Consider the following 16,470-nt stretch of genomic DNA (forward strand, 5'->3'; position numbering starts at 1 on the left):
TAGGAGTTTACCCTCCCTAGTTTTCTTCACGGCACTGATGTTGCACTCTACCTCTTTCAAATGTACATGAACCTCCTTTAGAGTAGACTCGTAATCTACTGGACCGCCACGTACAATAATGGCATCCGTCTTTTTAACCTCTCGAGGTTTTTTCTGTGCCATAGGCAGCTTGTTGGTCTGTCCTTTCTATACCTCTTTCTTGGTGGTAGGTACACAAAAGGTGACCTCCACCTCCTCCCCCCCTAAAAACATATTCAAGCATTTGTTTTTGATACTCACCCCTGCATGATAAATCACATGCTACGGCAATACTTGAGATACGTAATGCCCTAATTTTTTAGGTCACCCCTACTGGTCTCGGTAGCCGACGCAACTTCGGCTTTGACCTGTTCCTTGTCAAGGGTCTCCTTGACCACCTTCAGCATTTCTGCGAACCTTGTTCCTTTCGTTTTTTACACCACCACTGCTGGTCTTTTTGAGCTGCTCTCTGTAGAGAAGTAGAGAAGCCGGTTTTCCAGCCAAGAGGGACACACAAAGTGACACCAACCCGGGTCCTTCCAAAGATGATGTCCTAAAACTTATCATTTCCCCTCCCTGAGACAGCATCACCTCGAGTTTCGTTCGTCCAAGGTGAAGCACCTTTTCTCTTAACTTTTCCAGGGCGTAGTACCATGCTTCCATGGACTCGCCCTTCTCCTCTGCCTTGACCTTGAAGACGTATTGTTTACGCTTTGTGGGGTCTTTACCTGGCTCCCCCAAGTCTACGTCGAGTGCCACTCCGGGGTTATCCAACCCTTCAGCCAGATTGATGAACCTGGCCTTCAGCATCTGAGCCAATGGCTGCTTTTCTGCCGATTGTGGTCCAGTCGGTACAACCGTGTCTCCTCCCCTTGAGCTGGCTAGAGGATTGAAGCTCTCTAGCCCAACCCGAAAACTTGTCATAGCCCACCTTTTCCCCATGATCACTCTGGCATCCTCGTAGGTTTCGACCACGTCCCTACTTGACGCCCACTCTGACCACCCCTCTGGGGACAGCTCTTTTTGGGTGCCCACATGCTTCCTTGTTTGCATCAGCGCATCCTGTATTTTCTCTGCAAGCAGATTAAATTGGCTCTTTGCCCTACCTTCTTCCGGGATCTGTTCGACTGGCGCTTCCACTGGAAACGGTTCAGTGTCTCCTTTAGCTCTTCAAGTCTCTGCCTACTGGCTTGCATCTTCTTCATTCCTTGACTGTGATCCAGCCTCGGAGACCAACCGGGAATACCCCTTGCGCACATCCATGAATGATAGCTGGCTAATCGTCAAGTGAACTAACTTTTCCTTATCAATAAAACCGCAGTCTGTTAAAATTATTGTTATACGGCAGTGTTGTAAATCTCCAAAACTAAATCACCTCAGGACCCAGCCACTCGCGTGGCTGGTGACGGGCATTGGCGAACCCGAGGTTATCCGATGCTACGAAGGAGTGTAGCGCACCTCCTTCGCTTAATACCGTAATCACAACCTGCGCATCCAACAACCCCGATTCGCGCATCGGGGTACGTTTGCGAGGATTTGTGACCGGGGGGCTTGCCTTAACCGGCCGTCCTACGAGGATGACAACCTCTATAAAAAATCCCTAATCCACTGGTCGGTTTTGCAGTTTCTGGCACCAATCTGTTGGGTTGTGTCAGTCGGTTGCGACTGACATGGCTGGGGGGCTCCAGTCACGAGCGATGAAACGCCGCCGGAGAAATGGGCGAACTCCGACGCTCCGAGCCTTGCCCCAGGAAGGGGCGTCACCCTGGGGTGGACCCCACACTATCGTCCCATCTCGTGGGAATAAAAATGAATTTTGAAGATATTACAACGAAAATGGTTGATGCCATGACACAAACGACGGGAATAACCATAGGAGAAGAGAGGTCCTTTGCCGAATTTACCAAATTGGCCGAACGTGAATGGACGGAGGTCCATTACGTGAAAGTTAAAATGACGGCAATTAGTCCGCTTGATATGTTAGAAGAGGTATCTCCGGCTATTATCATATCTAGGGACAAAAATGACGAAAGGGGATTGCTGCGCTCGTTTTTACTTCGATTTAATCCGGTTTTGAGAGAGGTTATGTGCGAAAGTGAGAACCGCTTAAAGTTTGAAGTCGTATCGATAAAGCAAAGAGTAACGTTGACGGAACCAAACGAAAGTCCCCAACCGCCAAACGACACGTATATGTTTGTGATAGTCGGTGATGAGCTAGAAGTGGCAAATGGATCACTGGAAAAAACATACCACTCTCTAGTCGAGCTCAAAAACAGAGTAAAGCTATTGCCAGTCAAACAAATCGCTGTGGCTTGCGATCTTAGACACAGACCTGAATACCACAGGAAGATGCTCGAGTACATCTTCAGAGGTGAGGAGATAGAAGTCACTTTTTGTGTCCCCACTTCCACTAAGGAGCGAAAAGAGGACCGTAAAATGGATACTGTGATGATAAGTGGCCGCGCACCGATGATTACTTACGATTCCACGTTGCGTGAAGTACGTGAACACTTGAAGGACACTTGCAGTATCACTTCTGTAACGTGGATAAATTCAGGCAAATTCTTGTTCCAAGTCGAGAAAGGGCTAGGAAGGATCGTAAAGGAGATCCTCGTCTCTAAAATGGGCCCTTATTGGATCACATGGAAGGGTCCTAATACACAATTCCGACGTCCCAAAAAGAAGCAAGACGTTTTCTGTTACAAATGTTGGGAGTTGGGTCATTTGGGCACGGAATGCAACGGTGTCGATAGAAGACACTTGTGCCAGTGGTGTGGCGAGGAAGGCCATTCCAGGAAAGAGTGCACAAATCACTACTTCTGTCCAGTGTGCAACCAAAACAAACACAGGGCGAGGACACCAAGATGTGGAAACACCCAAAAGAAGGCGCAGAAAGCCTCCGAATGTACGGAAAATACTAAAACGATTCAGACAGAAGGACGATCCTTTCTTGATTTTAGGAAGTTGGTCAGGGGTGAGTGGAGCGATACCGTTGAGTACGAGAAAGTTAAAACGCTCGCTGTGAGTCCGTTTGACATGCCTGCAGACGTAGCCAAGGCCATAATCATATCGCGACTTCAAAAGGAGGAAGGAGCTTTGTTACGCTCGTTATACGAGCGTTATCCAGAATTGAGAGTGGAAATGCGTGAATGCGGCAAGGTAATGGAGTTTGGAGTTAAGTACTTGAGGCAAAGCAAAGTGTTTTTCCCACATGAGGACAGCTACGTGTTTGTGGTAGTAGCAAACGCACTGAAAGGGGCAGTCGGTAAATTACAAAGAACATTTAATTCTCTACTGGACCTGAAAGAGGAAGTTAGAAGAGCGGGAATCGCTAAAATTGCTGTGGCTTGCGACCAAATGTTCAAACTCGATTATCATAGGAAGATGCTTGAATATATCTTCCGAGACGAGGAGGTGGAAGTCACTTTTTGCACTCCCCCCTCTGGCGAAGAAGTTGACATTTGGCATCCTAAGAAAGACAAACCGAATCATGATACCATCTTTATCACTGGTCATGGGAGGAATGTTACACACAGATCGTTGTTACTTGAAGTGCGTGAACACTTGAAAGACTTTGAATCCGTCATCACCGAAATAAAGAAAGTTCACAGAAGGAAACTCTTAATGCAGATTGAGAAAGGGCAAGGTTCGTACATTTCGGAGATCCTTCGCTCGAAAATGAGCCAACATGTCATCTATTTAAGAGCGGTGGAGCAACCGCCGTACGATGGTTTCTGTTCCAAGTGTTGGGAATATGGCCATACGCGTAAGACTTGCCAAGGTGTGAACAGATCTTATAGTTGCCGCAGGTGTGGACTGGAAGGTCATTCGACCAAGAAATGCAAAAGACCGGAGTTCTGTCCGGTGTGTAATGTCGCAGGACACAGGGCGGGAAGACAGGAGTGTGTGACTCGCAAAATAGCGATGGCACAGATAGAGCATGAGGAACTGAGTGAAGACTCGGTTTCTTCAAGTGAATCAGATTAAATATATAAGTAAGAGGAGGGGGGGGGTCGACTTGGAGGGATGTATTGTACATTTCGTCAAGCTGGGGGAGTGGAATTAGAGAATAGCTGTAGTGTGTGGTGGTAGAGTAAGTGGCCACAATGACAAAAAGAGGTTTCGTACGTAAATCTCATAGTGAGTTTAGCAAATACGGCTAAAAAATAACATAAATAAATAATAAATAAAATGGAAATTAGAAGCAGAAGGCATCGTACACATCATAAGAAATTGTATTGTTTCCTATTCCCTATACTATCCATTACACTACACCGTACTGGTATTTCTAGATTCGTAGTAAAGATGCTCTCTGTTAAAATGCACCTCTGAGCACAGAACGGTAAGTTTTTGAATTTCCTAAACTAAACATTTTCAATTATTGCGATAATGTGTGTAGGGTCTTGTGTGGATATTTAAGCTGCAGGATACTTTGAGATTACTTCCTTTGAATTTAATTTTTTGAAGCTTTCTTCGTTCTGTATGTAAGTAAAACAAGTTCTGGAATTTTTTATGTTAAATAATTATTTATTTTCTAGGTAGTTCCTTACCAAGAACATGGAATACTCAGCGTGTTACTTCTGAGCATTCTGCAGATTGACTGTCTACAAATTATTGCTGGGTCGTCAAGGTAAGTAGCTATAGCTTATTTATTGTAATGTTGTGTGTTTTGTGATGCATAGTTACTTCGAGGGTATTTGGGATTCTCTGGAGAAATTAATAATTAATTATTTGATTCGTTTGAGTGTAAATCGAACGCTTTATTTCACGAGTGGATTTTTAAACGACGAGTGATCAAAATTACTTATTTTACAAATGCCATATTTGTAAATTCTTGAAATCAAGTTTAAATTTAAAACAATCCCGCTTATGCATTAAAATTACTTTGTATAAGAACTCAATTTGTTTACAAATTGTTACATTTTGTTTTTAGTTTTTAGGTGTACTTCACATAGATACGTCAGTCAAGGTGATATCGCCAACACGCCAACTATACATGAAGAGCAAAGAACCTGTTCATCATTCATAACTGAGATGAAAGATCGGTATGAGTAATGTATTTCTTATTACGCAATATTATAAAAAATCGGTATTTACATATCAAGGGAGCAAAGTGAATTTCTTCCCGCGAAGCATTAAAGTTATTAATTAATTATTAATGACTCCGTTTAAACCTACGCTGGCCTAGCATTGCTTCATATGAATGCGACAATCAACGTGGTATCTCAAACAACACAGAAAAGCACAGAACTTGTTCATCAAGATAAAAGATCTGTAAGTAACATATTTCTTATTTGATTACACGGGATAATTCTTTTTAAAACAATTTAAAATATAATAATTAACAATAATTACAATTTTAAAATTATGACCCGATTTCGAAAATTAAAAAAACAATTAATGGGTTTTTTCTACTTCGGTTTCGTACTGAAGTAGGAAATCCAACGGAGTGCTATAATAATTACACTAAAAACCAGGGTATTTAGTTGGATGATGTTGACAACCTAGTTTTTTGACAATTATCTCAAAGAACTGTCTGTGTCAATTGGCACCTGTTTCAAGTGCATAATTTAATCAAATTAAGCAAACACGAACTTTTAGAGGATTTTGTACCATCCCTGATATATAGCCCTTTCGAACACCTTTCGATAACTTTAAAAGTCAGTGCAAGTAAGTAATTTAAGATTTCATTATCCTTCGGCCAGTTTTCAAATTCCACGTATTTGCCACAAAAGCCCGTATTTGTTAAGGGGTACTTTGCAAAACATCTTGGACACTTTCAGAATACATTTGTACGATATGGTAATGACGATCCAAATTATTAATTTCATTTCGCGGCCTGCGCGCAAATGCTGTCAACTGCCACAAAATTCTCTAAATTTCAAAATTATTTTTTTTTTGTACAAAAAGTGCGAAGTAGATATAATACTGTATGATATCTCGTTTATAAGGCATTTTGTTGAACTTACTCTATTATGGCTGCGCTCGTCCGTGCCCTAAATCTATTTGTGCGATAAAATGCGACTTATAAAACTCGCATCACAATGTACTATTTATCGAGCTATTAATGTACAAATGGTCCACAAATACTGAGTTTGTTGGCAACACTGGACTTAAATTTTTAAGGATACCAGTCGAGTACGCTTCCAGTTAACAACAATTTAACATTCTTGTGGGGTTGTACGTCAAATAATTGTCAAGAAAAACCGAATTCGATTTCAATGTTGCAAATTACGAGCACAAATACTCTCAAATCTGTTGCCAACAGATGCAGTATTTCTGGATCAGTCTGTCCTATTAGCTGTATCAAAATTATGATGAAAACACGCTTTAAAAATATTACTTAAAAACCAAGGATCCTAGAAAAGTAGGTTTTTGTAGCTAATTTTGGTAACACGCTTGTATAGTGAAAATAATAAAAAATGAAACAAAAACATAAAATAAAGCCTTACAGGTTATTAAAATTACAGTGGAAATAACCCTCAAAATTAATAAACAATTAAATATTCGTTAAGTTTCTTTTTAAAAATAACGCTAGAGAGTAACAATAAATTGAAGACTACTTGGCTGAAAATTTAGAAATCGTGTTGTCAGGACAATGCCAATTGCCACATGTTTGAAGATAGTTCTAGAAAATCAAACAAAATTTTCGGTGTCGTGAAGAAAAAACTTTAATTGTACGTTATAATCTTAGGAAGTTAGGTATACATTGCAAATTACAATAGATTCTTTTTTTGCATTTGCAGGTGTACCAACTCTAATATCATCAGAATGGAGCCCATTATGCCAACTTTCTAGTCGGGAGTTTAGGAGCTACATTTAAATAAACACAAAAAACTGCAAATTTTTTAAGCATTTAATATCGGGAGGTAAAAGTTTTATAGAGATTTTTAGTTTATTTGTTTATAACTTCTTTAGTTTTATTCTTGTAATAATAATAAGTAAATTGCAGATTATATTTGTTACAAGTAGGTAAACGTTAAATTGCTTATTTTCTTTTCTTTAGTCGCTTATTCTGTATCAAGATGTAACAACCGACATGAAAATAAATTTATTATTATTTACCTATTTGTAATTTTCAAATTGTAAATGAAACTGAATAAAGACCTCAGTAGTACAACTTTTTTTCCTCAGCTCTTGGTCCTTAAAAACAAAACAATTTTTTAACCGATCACAAAAAGTGGTTAAAGTTACAAATATTTCAACAACAAAAAAATTCAGCAAAAAATTGCTATAAAAAATGACCTGCATACGCAAAAAATCCAACATAAAATTATTCGTATCTAGGAAAAACAGTAAAAATAAACAGTACACAAAGCACGAAAAGTTTTAACATTCATTACCTACTTTTTACATCGGTGTTTTATTGCTTACAAGTTATATAATCATTAGAAAACTATCTTGGTAGTAAAGAATTTCAAGACAATAACGGAAGATCTACGTTTCAAAAATGTTTATTTACAGAAGAAAATAAATTACAATTCATCTTTAAGTAGAGTATATCGATTCTTTGATGGTGCTAACTTTTTGAAAGTACTTTCAGGTGGGGTTGTTGGCGCTTTCTGCGACGAACTAAGTTCATCCGAATCAGGACCGTAATGAAACTCTCGATGCAATTTGCCTGAATAGAGATCTTGAATAAACTGTTTCAGTTTCCCAGGGATTTCCATATCCTTATAGTTCGGAAACAGATACATATGTCTAAAACTATCAATTGCAATAAGTGGCAAGTCTTTTTCGCCCTTTCCGAGGTGATGCAACGGGTGCGCAAATTTTTTACCGTCCGCAGTCAGGAAGTTGATAGACTCTGAAAAATTACCAAAATTAAACTTGGGATTACTAAAGGTTAGGAAACAAAACGACGTGCAAACAAAACATCTCAGTCTTCAATACTTCCGTTAATGTCACTAGGTCACGTCTAAGTTTTCAGAGCAATGAAATGAAAAAACAACTGTGTTTAAATAACGGTTAGCACAAAAATCAAAAATGGCATCGTAAAGTATATTTAAAAAAATTTCAAACTTTTACCAATTTAAGCAACGCCCTATATTTATCAAAATTCTGTGAATACAATTACAAATACAAGAAAAATGTTGGGAAAAATTAAATTTTCTACAAAAAAGGTCTGCGACATCTCTATTTTCAATCGTTTAGGCTTCAAAGCCGATCAAACACCGGATTCGTTTCATTTTAACCCTGGAAAATTAATCTTATTCAGCGAAATTGTCAAAATTTTAAATTTTCTCCTGTATAAGGCAGTTGTTATATTTAACAGGCTTAAATGAATTTTAAGCTGAGCCAAATTCTCAGAGTAAAATGTTGTATTCAACTCGGTTTCGTGTAAATCGGTTAACGATTGACCATTTCAAGTTAAAAAAATACAACTTTATTACTAAGAGTCCACTACAGAGCTTAAAAGTATTTCATTTTTTCTTTAATACACACAGTTGAAAGGAAATGAAGTTCAAAGAAAACCAATTTTTTTCTTACTTACAACGGCTGTAAAATAGCGAGGAAAATGGATGAAATTCGACACTTTTTAATTCTCTACAACTTTGTAGAGACGCCCTCTGGTGACGACATTTCGTATTGTCAAAAGCAGTAACAAAATTTTCGTAACTCCACATTTAATGAATTGTTTAGCAATTTTGGTTGTATATTGTTAATTTCTTACATTAGAGAAAGTCAGTTTAAAAGTATGTGGTGGTAAATACTAGCATTGCCTTTGGTTATGCGGTTTTTTGTGATTATAAAATGCTTTTTGTTGAAAACTGAAAGTGGATAAAAAGCGTAGAAGATATTGATTTTTGATTACAAAGTGTTATTAGAACAATTGCGTAATAAAAAATTAAAATTAAAAATTAAAATTTTTCATCTGAAAAATCATGTTATTACATCAGTAAATTGACAAAACTGTGATTAAGATTGATGTAGTTAAGCATAAATTGTTCCAAAAGGAAGGCTTTCCAATGTCTTTTTCATAATTTTACAAAAAAATAAGTGAACAAACAATCATTCGTTATTCGTGTTGTTCTCTTCATCTCTAATTTATCACCATTCGTTCCTTACATAAAGGAATCCGTAAAGACAAGGAAATAATTATTGCGAATCTCCACAATCCGTACAAAGCTCTAAATATCCGATTAAACAATTCCCGCCATTTATGGTTACTGTTTTCAAGCAAGCTCACTAATATTAATTCCGAATACGTAAATCGATAATTTGAAAAAAATTACGTTTTTTTTCAAAACAAACCAAAAAAAATTAAGGTTTTGATTTTTGGATTTTTTCCCCGACTGTTTTAATTTTCATCCCCACAAAGAAAAATTGTTCTTTTTAGTTATTTTGCATTTAACTAATTTTTGATCATAACCGACATCATATTCATAACTGATTTTTCCTTGTCACTATCGAATGGCAAATTAAGTAATTCAGTATTCCTAGTACACCGAGCATTGTCAATATAATGATAATCTTGATATTATAATAGGCTATTTGACATTTTTACTCTAAACTAAAACTAAAAAACGTTTACTAGATTTTTTTTCATCACTCATGTGATATATGCCATCAATCCCCCCAGAGTTTATGCGTACAAGACTCACCCTTTAAATATAAGAAAACTGACTCCAACTTTGCAATAAGGTGCTACAAAAAGCGGCTGAAGTAGATACGTTATTACATAACCTTTTGACAAAAATTAAGATTTTCGATTTAGGTTTTAAAATTATGTAGCCAAACTTTGTTTAAATGAGCAACGTGAAATTCGTGCACTTATTTGCTGACTTAATCAAAGGTGATTATTTTGAATACAATAACTTTGTAGAATAGGATACATAATATTAAGTAAATAAACATCTTACTTTACAGTCGGACAAGTTGATTAAAGTCAGCGATACTAAAAAAATGTATCAATTATTTCATAAAAGTTTTATTTTGGAATGAAGAAATATAATGTACCGTACTAGTGGACGAACACAAATTCGATCAGATCCGCGAAGGGTATGATTTTTTTTAGTATGTTTATGCCAAATTTTTAGGTACTATCCCTCTTCACTATCTGACACATACTCATGGCACTCACTTAAACGACTTTGGGGTCTAAATGGTTGAAGATAGAAATATGGTCTTCCAGACTTATTTAAAGAAAATATTATGCTGTACAATTTTCTTCTGTGCAACTTTCACCGTATTCGCAGCGTTTCAAAAAATATGGGACAAAGAGCGGCGCAAATTTTAAATTTTTATTTTTTCACACATTTGTCGTTAAAATTTAAAAAGTTTTACTCATCTTATTAAGAACGTCAACACTTCTGTATATTTTCCAAGTAATGGGCACGTCCCGCATTTTTTTAACTGCATTTGTGGAAAATTCTTTAAAATTATTTTTTTTAATAGATTTTCAGTATTAAGGCCAAAAAAAGCAATTTTTTATCGCGTGGCGTAATAGGCCAAGCTACTGATTAAAAAATGATCAAAAAAGGCCTAGGCGCTTGTTTTCAAGAATTGTATAAACTGATTTAGGTTAATTTTTGTATTTTTATGTTGTTTATGCGGTGTTTGCTTATTGTCATCACATAATTGCTTACACACACCACTAAAAACACGCTAAACGTTATATGATCTTTCGATCTGCGCTTGTTTTTGCGCTTGGATCGCGTTATTTTCTTAGGTCATGTTAGTAAACCAATCAAAAATCTAGTAGGCGGTTCTCGGCCTGTGACGTCATGATGACTTAAAATCCATTTTTTAGGCATTTTTGCAAAATTTTCGGCATAGATCTCGTAGTAATTGTGTTGCTTTTCTCTAAGTTTCATCAAGTATAAAATTAATAAAACATACAGTTTGCGGGACGAACCCATTGGTGACTTGATAGAATATAAATTAATTTAAAATAATTACGTAAATTAAACCAAACATTACAAAAAAATACTCACGTTTCTCTGACAGGAGATCTGTTTGTACAAGTTCAGTAAATCGCTTAATACTTTCTTTATCATCAGGTGCATGGAACAGAATTAAAAATGGCAATCCTTCCTCTGTCAACTCTTCAGCATTTTCGAACGTTATTTCACGCACTAGAGGCACACATTTTTCCGAAACCCAAATGTGTAATTCATCGAAATTTGATAAACTTCCTGTGTAAGTTTCATCTAAATCATTTGAACGGTCTCGATCTGGTCGAAAAACGATTATTGGTTGATTTTCTGGGTGCATAGTGCGTGAAGCTTCGCCAAAACCAGCGTAAAATTGGCAATCGTCTTTAACGTTTGTAGCAACTCGTCTGAATATGTTGTATTCAGGTTGATCTCGACGGTCAAAATAACCTGGAAAAGAGAAAATTAGCAAATACCGTGCGTCTAATATGCGAGTTTGACAATAACTTAGCAACAATGAGTCATCGAACTACAGGAAGTAATTAATTTTTTAACTGAATAAAAACATGGTAAAAAAACAAGAAAAACAGTGTCGAGGTTTAACGCAATATTTGTTTTGAAAAGCAGACATTTTAGAACTATGTGAGGATTTTCGACCCAATACTCGTGTAAAAAATAGGTTTTTTAAGCTCAAAAAATTTGTTAAACGCTTAGGAAAATAATTCATTTCGGCTACTTTCGACTTCGAAAAATCAGTGTCGTTAACATACTAAAACACTTACGTTTTTATATGGAAAAACGTGATAAATGATTTAAGAAATACTAATTTTCTAGTTTCTACCTAAAACACGTTTAAATACCCGAAAAACAAAAAATAATTTAATTTAATTTTCCGGTTTAGTGAAATCTCGCAAAAAACAGAAAATTTTAAGTTCAAAGTAATTGTTTTGATCTAATTTGGTGACCCCTCGATTTGTTTTTAGTGTCATCTCTAATATTTGCTAAAAAATGAGATTCTACCTGAAGAAGATAATAAACGCTGCAAAAAGAGAAAATACCGTGATTGACTTAATTTTGTGATTTTTCTGTGTGAAGTGTAAAAAATTAAGAAAACAAACATAATGTTGTGTTCAGCGTGTTTGATCTGTGAGTTTGAAGTTAAAATGAAAATGAAATTTTTTACTTTTCGAAAATATTTTCTCGATCATTTTGAGTTTTTGGAACTATTTTCCAAAAACATTTGCTAAATCTTTTTTTTTCTAGCTATAAAAAATCTAAAATAGTGTTATGTTCAACCCAGTTTAGTAGTTTTAACAAAATATCGAAAAAAAAAATCACCAACATTTTAGAACTAATTATACTAATACTGAAACGCTCCAAAGGAAAATTTTTTCCTACTTCTTTCGGTTTACTTTTGATGCAGTTTTACAAAACAATTGCTTTTCTAGCTGCAAAATGTATAAAACCCTCGTAAAAAGTAAAAATAACTCGGTTTAAGACCAAATTTAGTGATTATGCAGCGTATTTATTTCGCGAAAAAAAATTGATTGTTTTTTAGTCTGTTCACAAGTATAATATATAAAAATTGAAACATTTCAAGAGAACTTTTATGCAACTCTTTTTAGTAAATTTTTAGAAATTGTATTGGCAGTGCTGGGCTGAGTGTCATCAGTCAACACTGTAATTCAGAAATGGTTTAAACAGATTTTGCTAAGTTAACTAAACAACAATAAACAACAAAAATAGAAAGTAGAAAAAATGGTTGTATAAGACTTTATTGTGGCACTCACTCTATTGGTGCCACAATAGAAACCATCTTATAAAATTTGTATAATAATATACTATTAAACACTTGAAAATGACAAAAACAACAAATTTAATTTGCTTAATTTTAACGATTTTTCGGTTTGTTTTTTTCCCAATTTTGCGTTTCTATATGGTAATTTTAACTAAATCGTCAAATATCAAAATGATTTATTTGTGACAAAATTTTGCAAAATAGTTACATTTATGGATAATACTTTCGCAAAGTCAGAAAAATTTAAATCATTAAAATTAAATCTTCCAAAAAAAAGTATTTCGGCTCAAAAATAGCGTCACCATTCGAAAAGACAAAAGTAATAGTTAAATTTTAATTTAACTGAGTTTGGTTCCCGGTTTATTTTTAGAAAATAATTGCGTTGCCAACTGTAAAAAAAAATATGTCATTTTGAACTTCCAGGAAAATCTTTCGGAAAATTCAGTTTCTAATTCAGAAAATGCCTAAGCGCTCGAAAAAGGCTAAAATAAAAAAAGACTTTCAACCTAATTCCCTGATTTTTATTTTTTGTGACATAAAACGTACTAAAATGTTCGAAGAAATAAAATGACGTTCTTTGGCAAAACTTATGAATTAACGCTTTTTTGAAAGCGTTCCAATAATTTTATAATTTCTAGCTTAAAAACCTGTTAAAACTGAAAAATGGAAAAATAATACTGAAATACGTACTCAAGTTCACGAAATATGCGAAAATAAACCTAATTACTCAAATGTTTTAGTGAAATCTTGCCACAAAACTGTTATACACTTTTTTCCTATTTTGGTCCTGGTTTTATTTCTAGCGAAAAATTCTATTTCTAAATGAGCAACTTTCGGCATTTTCGATTTAATTTAGCAAAATCTCTCGTAACAATTAGATCAAAAATATGCATTTTACATAAATTTGTGTTTTTTCGGATTATTTTTGTCAGAATTTTGCGAAATAATTGTGTCTGTGACTGAAACTGAAATTTAGTTAAAAATTTAGTTTCAATCGGAAGAAACTGCAAAACAGAAGATAATCACAGAGATTACTTGTTTAATTATGATTGTTTTATTCTTTCACGGTTTGTTTTTATAAAAGCTATAAGCCGATCACATGGTCCAAACAATGCGGAAAATAATTTAATTTTGAACCCAACTTTCCATAAAAATTTATAATTTTTCGGTTTAATTTAAACGCAAATCACGAAATAATTGCTTTTTTAGGTGTAAAATGAACTAAAACGCTCGTAAAAACTAAAAATAACACAATTTTAGACCAAATTTAGTGATTATTCAGCTTATTTTTTTTTATTTTTCTAAAAAAAATACGTATCAAGCTCAAAAATCTACAAAAGGCTGTAATAATTTTTTAGACATTCTACAATTTATTTTTTTATTTAATGATGTTACTTTAACTTGTTTCACTCAATTTAGCTCGTTTTAGAGCACCATTTCGTCAAAAACAAGTCGACAACCACCAAACTAAATTGTTATTTGTCTTTTCTGAGTGTTTAAGCACGTTTTTGAATTAAAAAATAACTTTTTACGAAAAATCTCGCTGAAACTTTATAAACAATTACTATGAAACTATAAAAAATACCAAATTGGTAGAAAAAAACATAGAAAAACGTTCCAATTAATTTTCTGTTAGACATCGGGTTAATTTTAACAGTTTTATTAAATAACTGCGTTTCTAACTGAAAAATGTAACAAAATGTTTGAGACTCAATTTAGTGATTATTCAGATTATTTTAATTTAGGAAATTTTTCTTTAGAAAACATTCTGAAGTAACAAAAAGAAGTACATTTCACACTTTCTTTTCCATTTTATTAATAAAACACTTGTAAATTAGCATACATATACTACTAAACGAAGGAAGCCAAAAAAAAACAAATTATAATAGTGCAAATAACCAAAACAAAAAACAAAATAATAATTAGTTTATTAACTCAAATAGTAACTTACAAAAAAAAATTAAACAATGAAGAAATTATTGGCTGATAATCATCAATTGATGTGAATTGATTTGAAGTTCAGATAAAATTTTGTAAAAATGTCTTACTGTTTAAGTGTTTAATCATCAAAAAAAAATATTCCCAATCTTCATTCCTGCGATTTCATAAAAATTTTGTTTGGTTGAAAATCACAAAAATCCCTCTAATTAAATCAGATTTTGAAGTTTTGTACCTATTATTAAACAAAACAAAAACTGAACAATGTACTAATCAATTAAAATAAAAATCACAAATTGGCTTCTTATTGAGTGCCAAGTTATGATTTTCAAGGCAATAAGGGAGCAAAATAGCTTTTCAAGCAAACTTAAAAATGTACTAAAACGCTCGTAAAAAATAAAAATTACAGGATTTTACTTCAAATAATTGCGTTTTAATATAAAAAACCTACAAAATGCTAGTACTGATAGTTTTTCATTTATTTTCCAGTTTAATTTTTAATATTTCAAAAATTAGGGACACTATATAATAATTTTGTTCAAGCAGTAGTCCAACTTAAAAAAAATATTCAATACCGCCAACCTAAGTCCAAAACCATAAGCCACTTCGATTGAAAAATCAATAAAACGCATGTTAAAAATAAATGTTGATAAACTTATCACAAACATAAAGATATTAATAGTTACATACCAATAACAATCCTTTTATTTGATTCAATCTCGTTGAGCTCCCTCAACTCCTTGAATTCTTTAACAGGGTCTTCAAGCTGTTTTTTGATGAAATTGGTGAACGCTTCGATCGAACGTTCGCCTCGATACTCTCTTTTGGCCGGCTGTCCATTTCGTATAACTTTAAGGGTTGGATATTTAGTTATGTGAAATCTTGTGGCAACTGATCCTTCTTTATCACAATCGACTTTTCCCATAACAACTTTGCCAGGTTCGGGAAACTCTTGGGCGATTTTATCAGAGGCTTCGTCAAACACTGGCATCAAAATATTGCTAAACCTACACCACTCGGCGTAGAAATTGATAAAAACTAATTCATTTGAAGCTGCAATTTTACGAGTTATTTTTTTTAGTTTAAAAAATGTGGTAATACCTAGAGTCATGTCCAGATTATCTTGTGTTAACTGGACGGCTCCACTATCTGTGGGGTTATGCCAAATGTGTAAGACCTGAAATCGGATAATTGTTTTGTTGGAAGCAAGGTTATGTTGCATTTAATAAATAATAAGTAATAAAAACGGTCGGTTTTGCGAAAATATTGTCACAATTATGTGTGTTTGTCGCACATCTGATAAAAACACACTTAAGGTGTCAGGAAAACAATAATCTTTCCGATTCGTGGCAGGTAAACACCGAAATAATTTCACTCAAACTTACCATAAAACTGATGAAGAATGTGAGCCTGGGGCTTTGCACTGACCAAACGTTATGAATCATTTTGATAAATAATTGTTTACGGTATTAATTTTACAATAAATTTGCGTAAAAGCCAGGCAGTTCGATGATTCAAAACGTCATATAAGTTTGAAGGGTTAAGCGCACAAGTGTCAATTCTCACAAGATCTAATAATGTTCCTTTGCGCGAAAGTTTGTCGGTCCTAATTCTTGCAAACAATCATAAGAAAAAAATATGCAGCATATATTCGCCAATTTTAAATTGCCCTGAGAGTGAGCATAAAAATGATCACTAATCTAAGAATTTTGGTAGTAAATTTATTAACAAGTTAGTAATTCTTTTGTGAGAAAGTTAGTCGGCGCGAATTCTCGCTTCAATCCTTCAATCACATGCAGTATTATACGTTTCGTTTAATTTTCAAAAATTACCAAAAAA

General features: G+C 34.5%; 2 protein-coding genes across 4 annotated transcripts; one reads left to right on the plus strand and one right to left on the minus strand.

Annotated features, from left to right (window-relative positions):
* The first annotated feature begins 1,260 nt into the window (after nt 1-1,260).
* LOC103314397 (uncharacterized) lies at nt 1,261-7,326 on the plus strand. 3 transcript variants are annotated; one of them, XM_064354785.1, is made up of 7 exons: nt 1,261-4,158; nt 4,221-4,360; nt 4,418-4,502; nt 4,557-4,648; nt 4,952-5,063; nt 5,124-5,292; nt 6,765-7,326. In XM_064354785.1, exon 1 carries the CDS (start codon nt 1,735-1,737, stop codon nt 4,003-4,005), a length of 2,271 nt encoding a protein of 756 aa, XP_064210855.1. In that variant the 5' UTR covers nt 1,261-1,734; the 3' UTR covers nt 4,006-4,158; nt 4,221-4,360; nt 4,418-4,502; nt 4,557-4,648; nt 4,952-5,063; nt 5,124-5,292; nt 6,765-7,326. The 3 variants fall into 3 exon arrangements, with proteins under 3 accessions (XP_064210855.1, XP_064210854.1, XP_064210856.1); XM_064354784.1 differs by having other exon boundaries at nt 1,261-4,360; XM_064354786.1 differs by having other exon boundaries at nt 1,261-4,360; nt 4,418-4,498.
* A 130-nt stretch (nt 7,327-7,456) lies between these two features.
* ERp44 (Endoplasmic reticulum protein 44) lies at nt 7,457-16,195 on the minus strand. The gene is made up of 5 exons (XM_966089.4): nt 16,017-16,195; nt 15,733-15,808; nt 15,322-15,684; nt 10,956-11,345; nt 7,457-7,825 (listed from the first exon to the last, which is right to left on the minus strand). The coding sequence occupies exons 1-5, from the start codon at nt 16,074-16,076 to the stop codon at nt 7,494-7,496; spliced, it is 1,221 nt and encodes a 406-aa protein (XP_971182.2). The 5' UTR covers nt 16,077-16,195; the 3' UTR covers nt 7,457-7,493.
* Nucleotides 16,196-16,470: the final 275 nt, after the last annotated feature.

The sequence above is a fragment of the Tribolium castaneum genome, chromosome 2 (assembly GCF_031307605.1).
Source record: "Tribolium castaneum strain GA2 chromosome 2, icTriCast1.1, whole genome shotgun sequence".
NCBI classification, from domain to species: Eukaryota; Metazoa; Arthropoda; class Insecta; order Coleoptera; family Tenebrionidae; genus Tribolium; species Tribolium castaneum.

Bases quoted from the DNA above. Each gene is read 5' to 3' on its own strand.
- LOC103314397 (XM_064354784.1), top strand. From the start codon at position 1,735: ATGGGCGAACTCCGACGCTCCGAGCCTTGCCCCAGGAAGGGGCGTCAC.
- ERp44 (XM_966089.4), bottom strand. From the start codon at position 16,076: ATGATTCATAACGTTTGGTCAGTGCAAAGCCCCAGGCTCACATTCTTC. The intron at 15,685-15,732 runs GTATTACCACAT...GTAAAATTGCAG, and splicing joins TAATCTGGACATGACTCTAG to CTTCAAATGAATTAGTTTTT. The intron at 11,346-15,321 runs GTATGTAACTAT...TCTCTTTTCCAG, and splicing joins AAATAAAAGGATTGTTATTG to GTTATTTTGACCGTCGAGAT.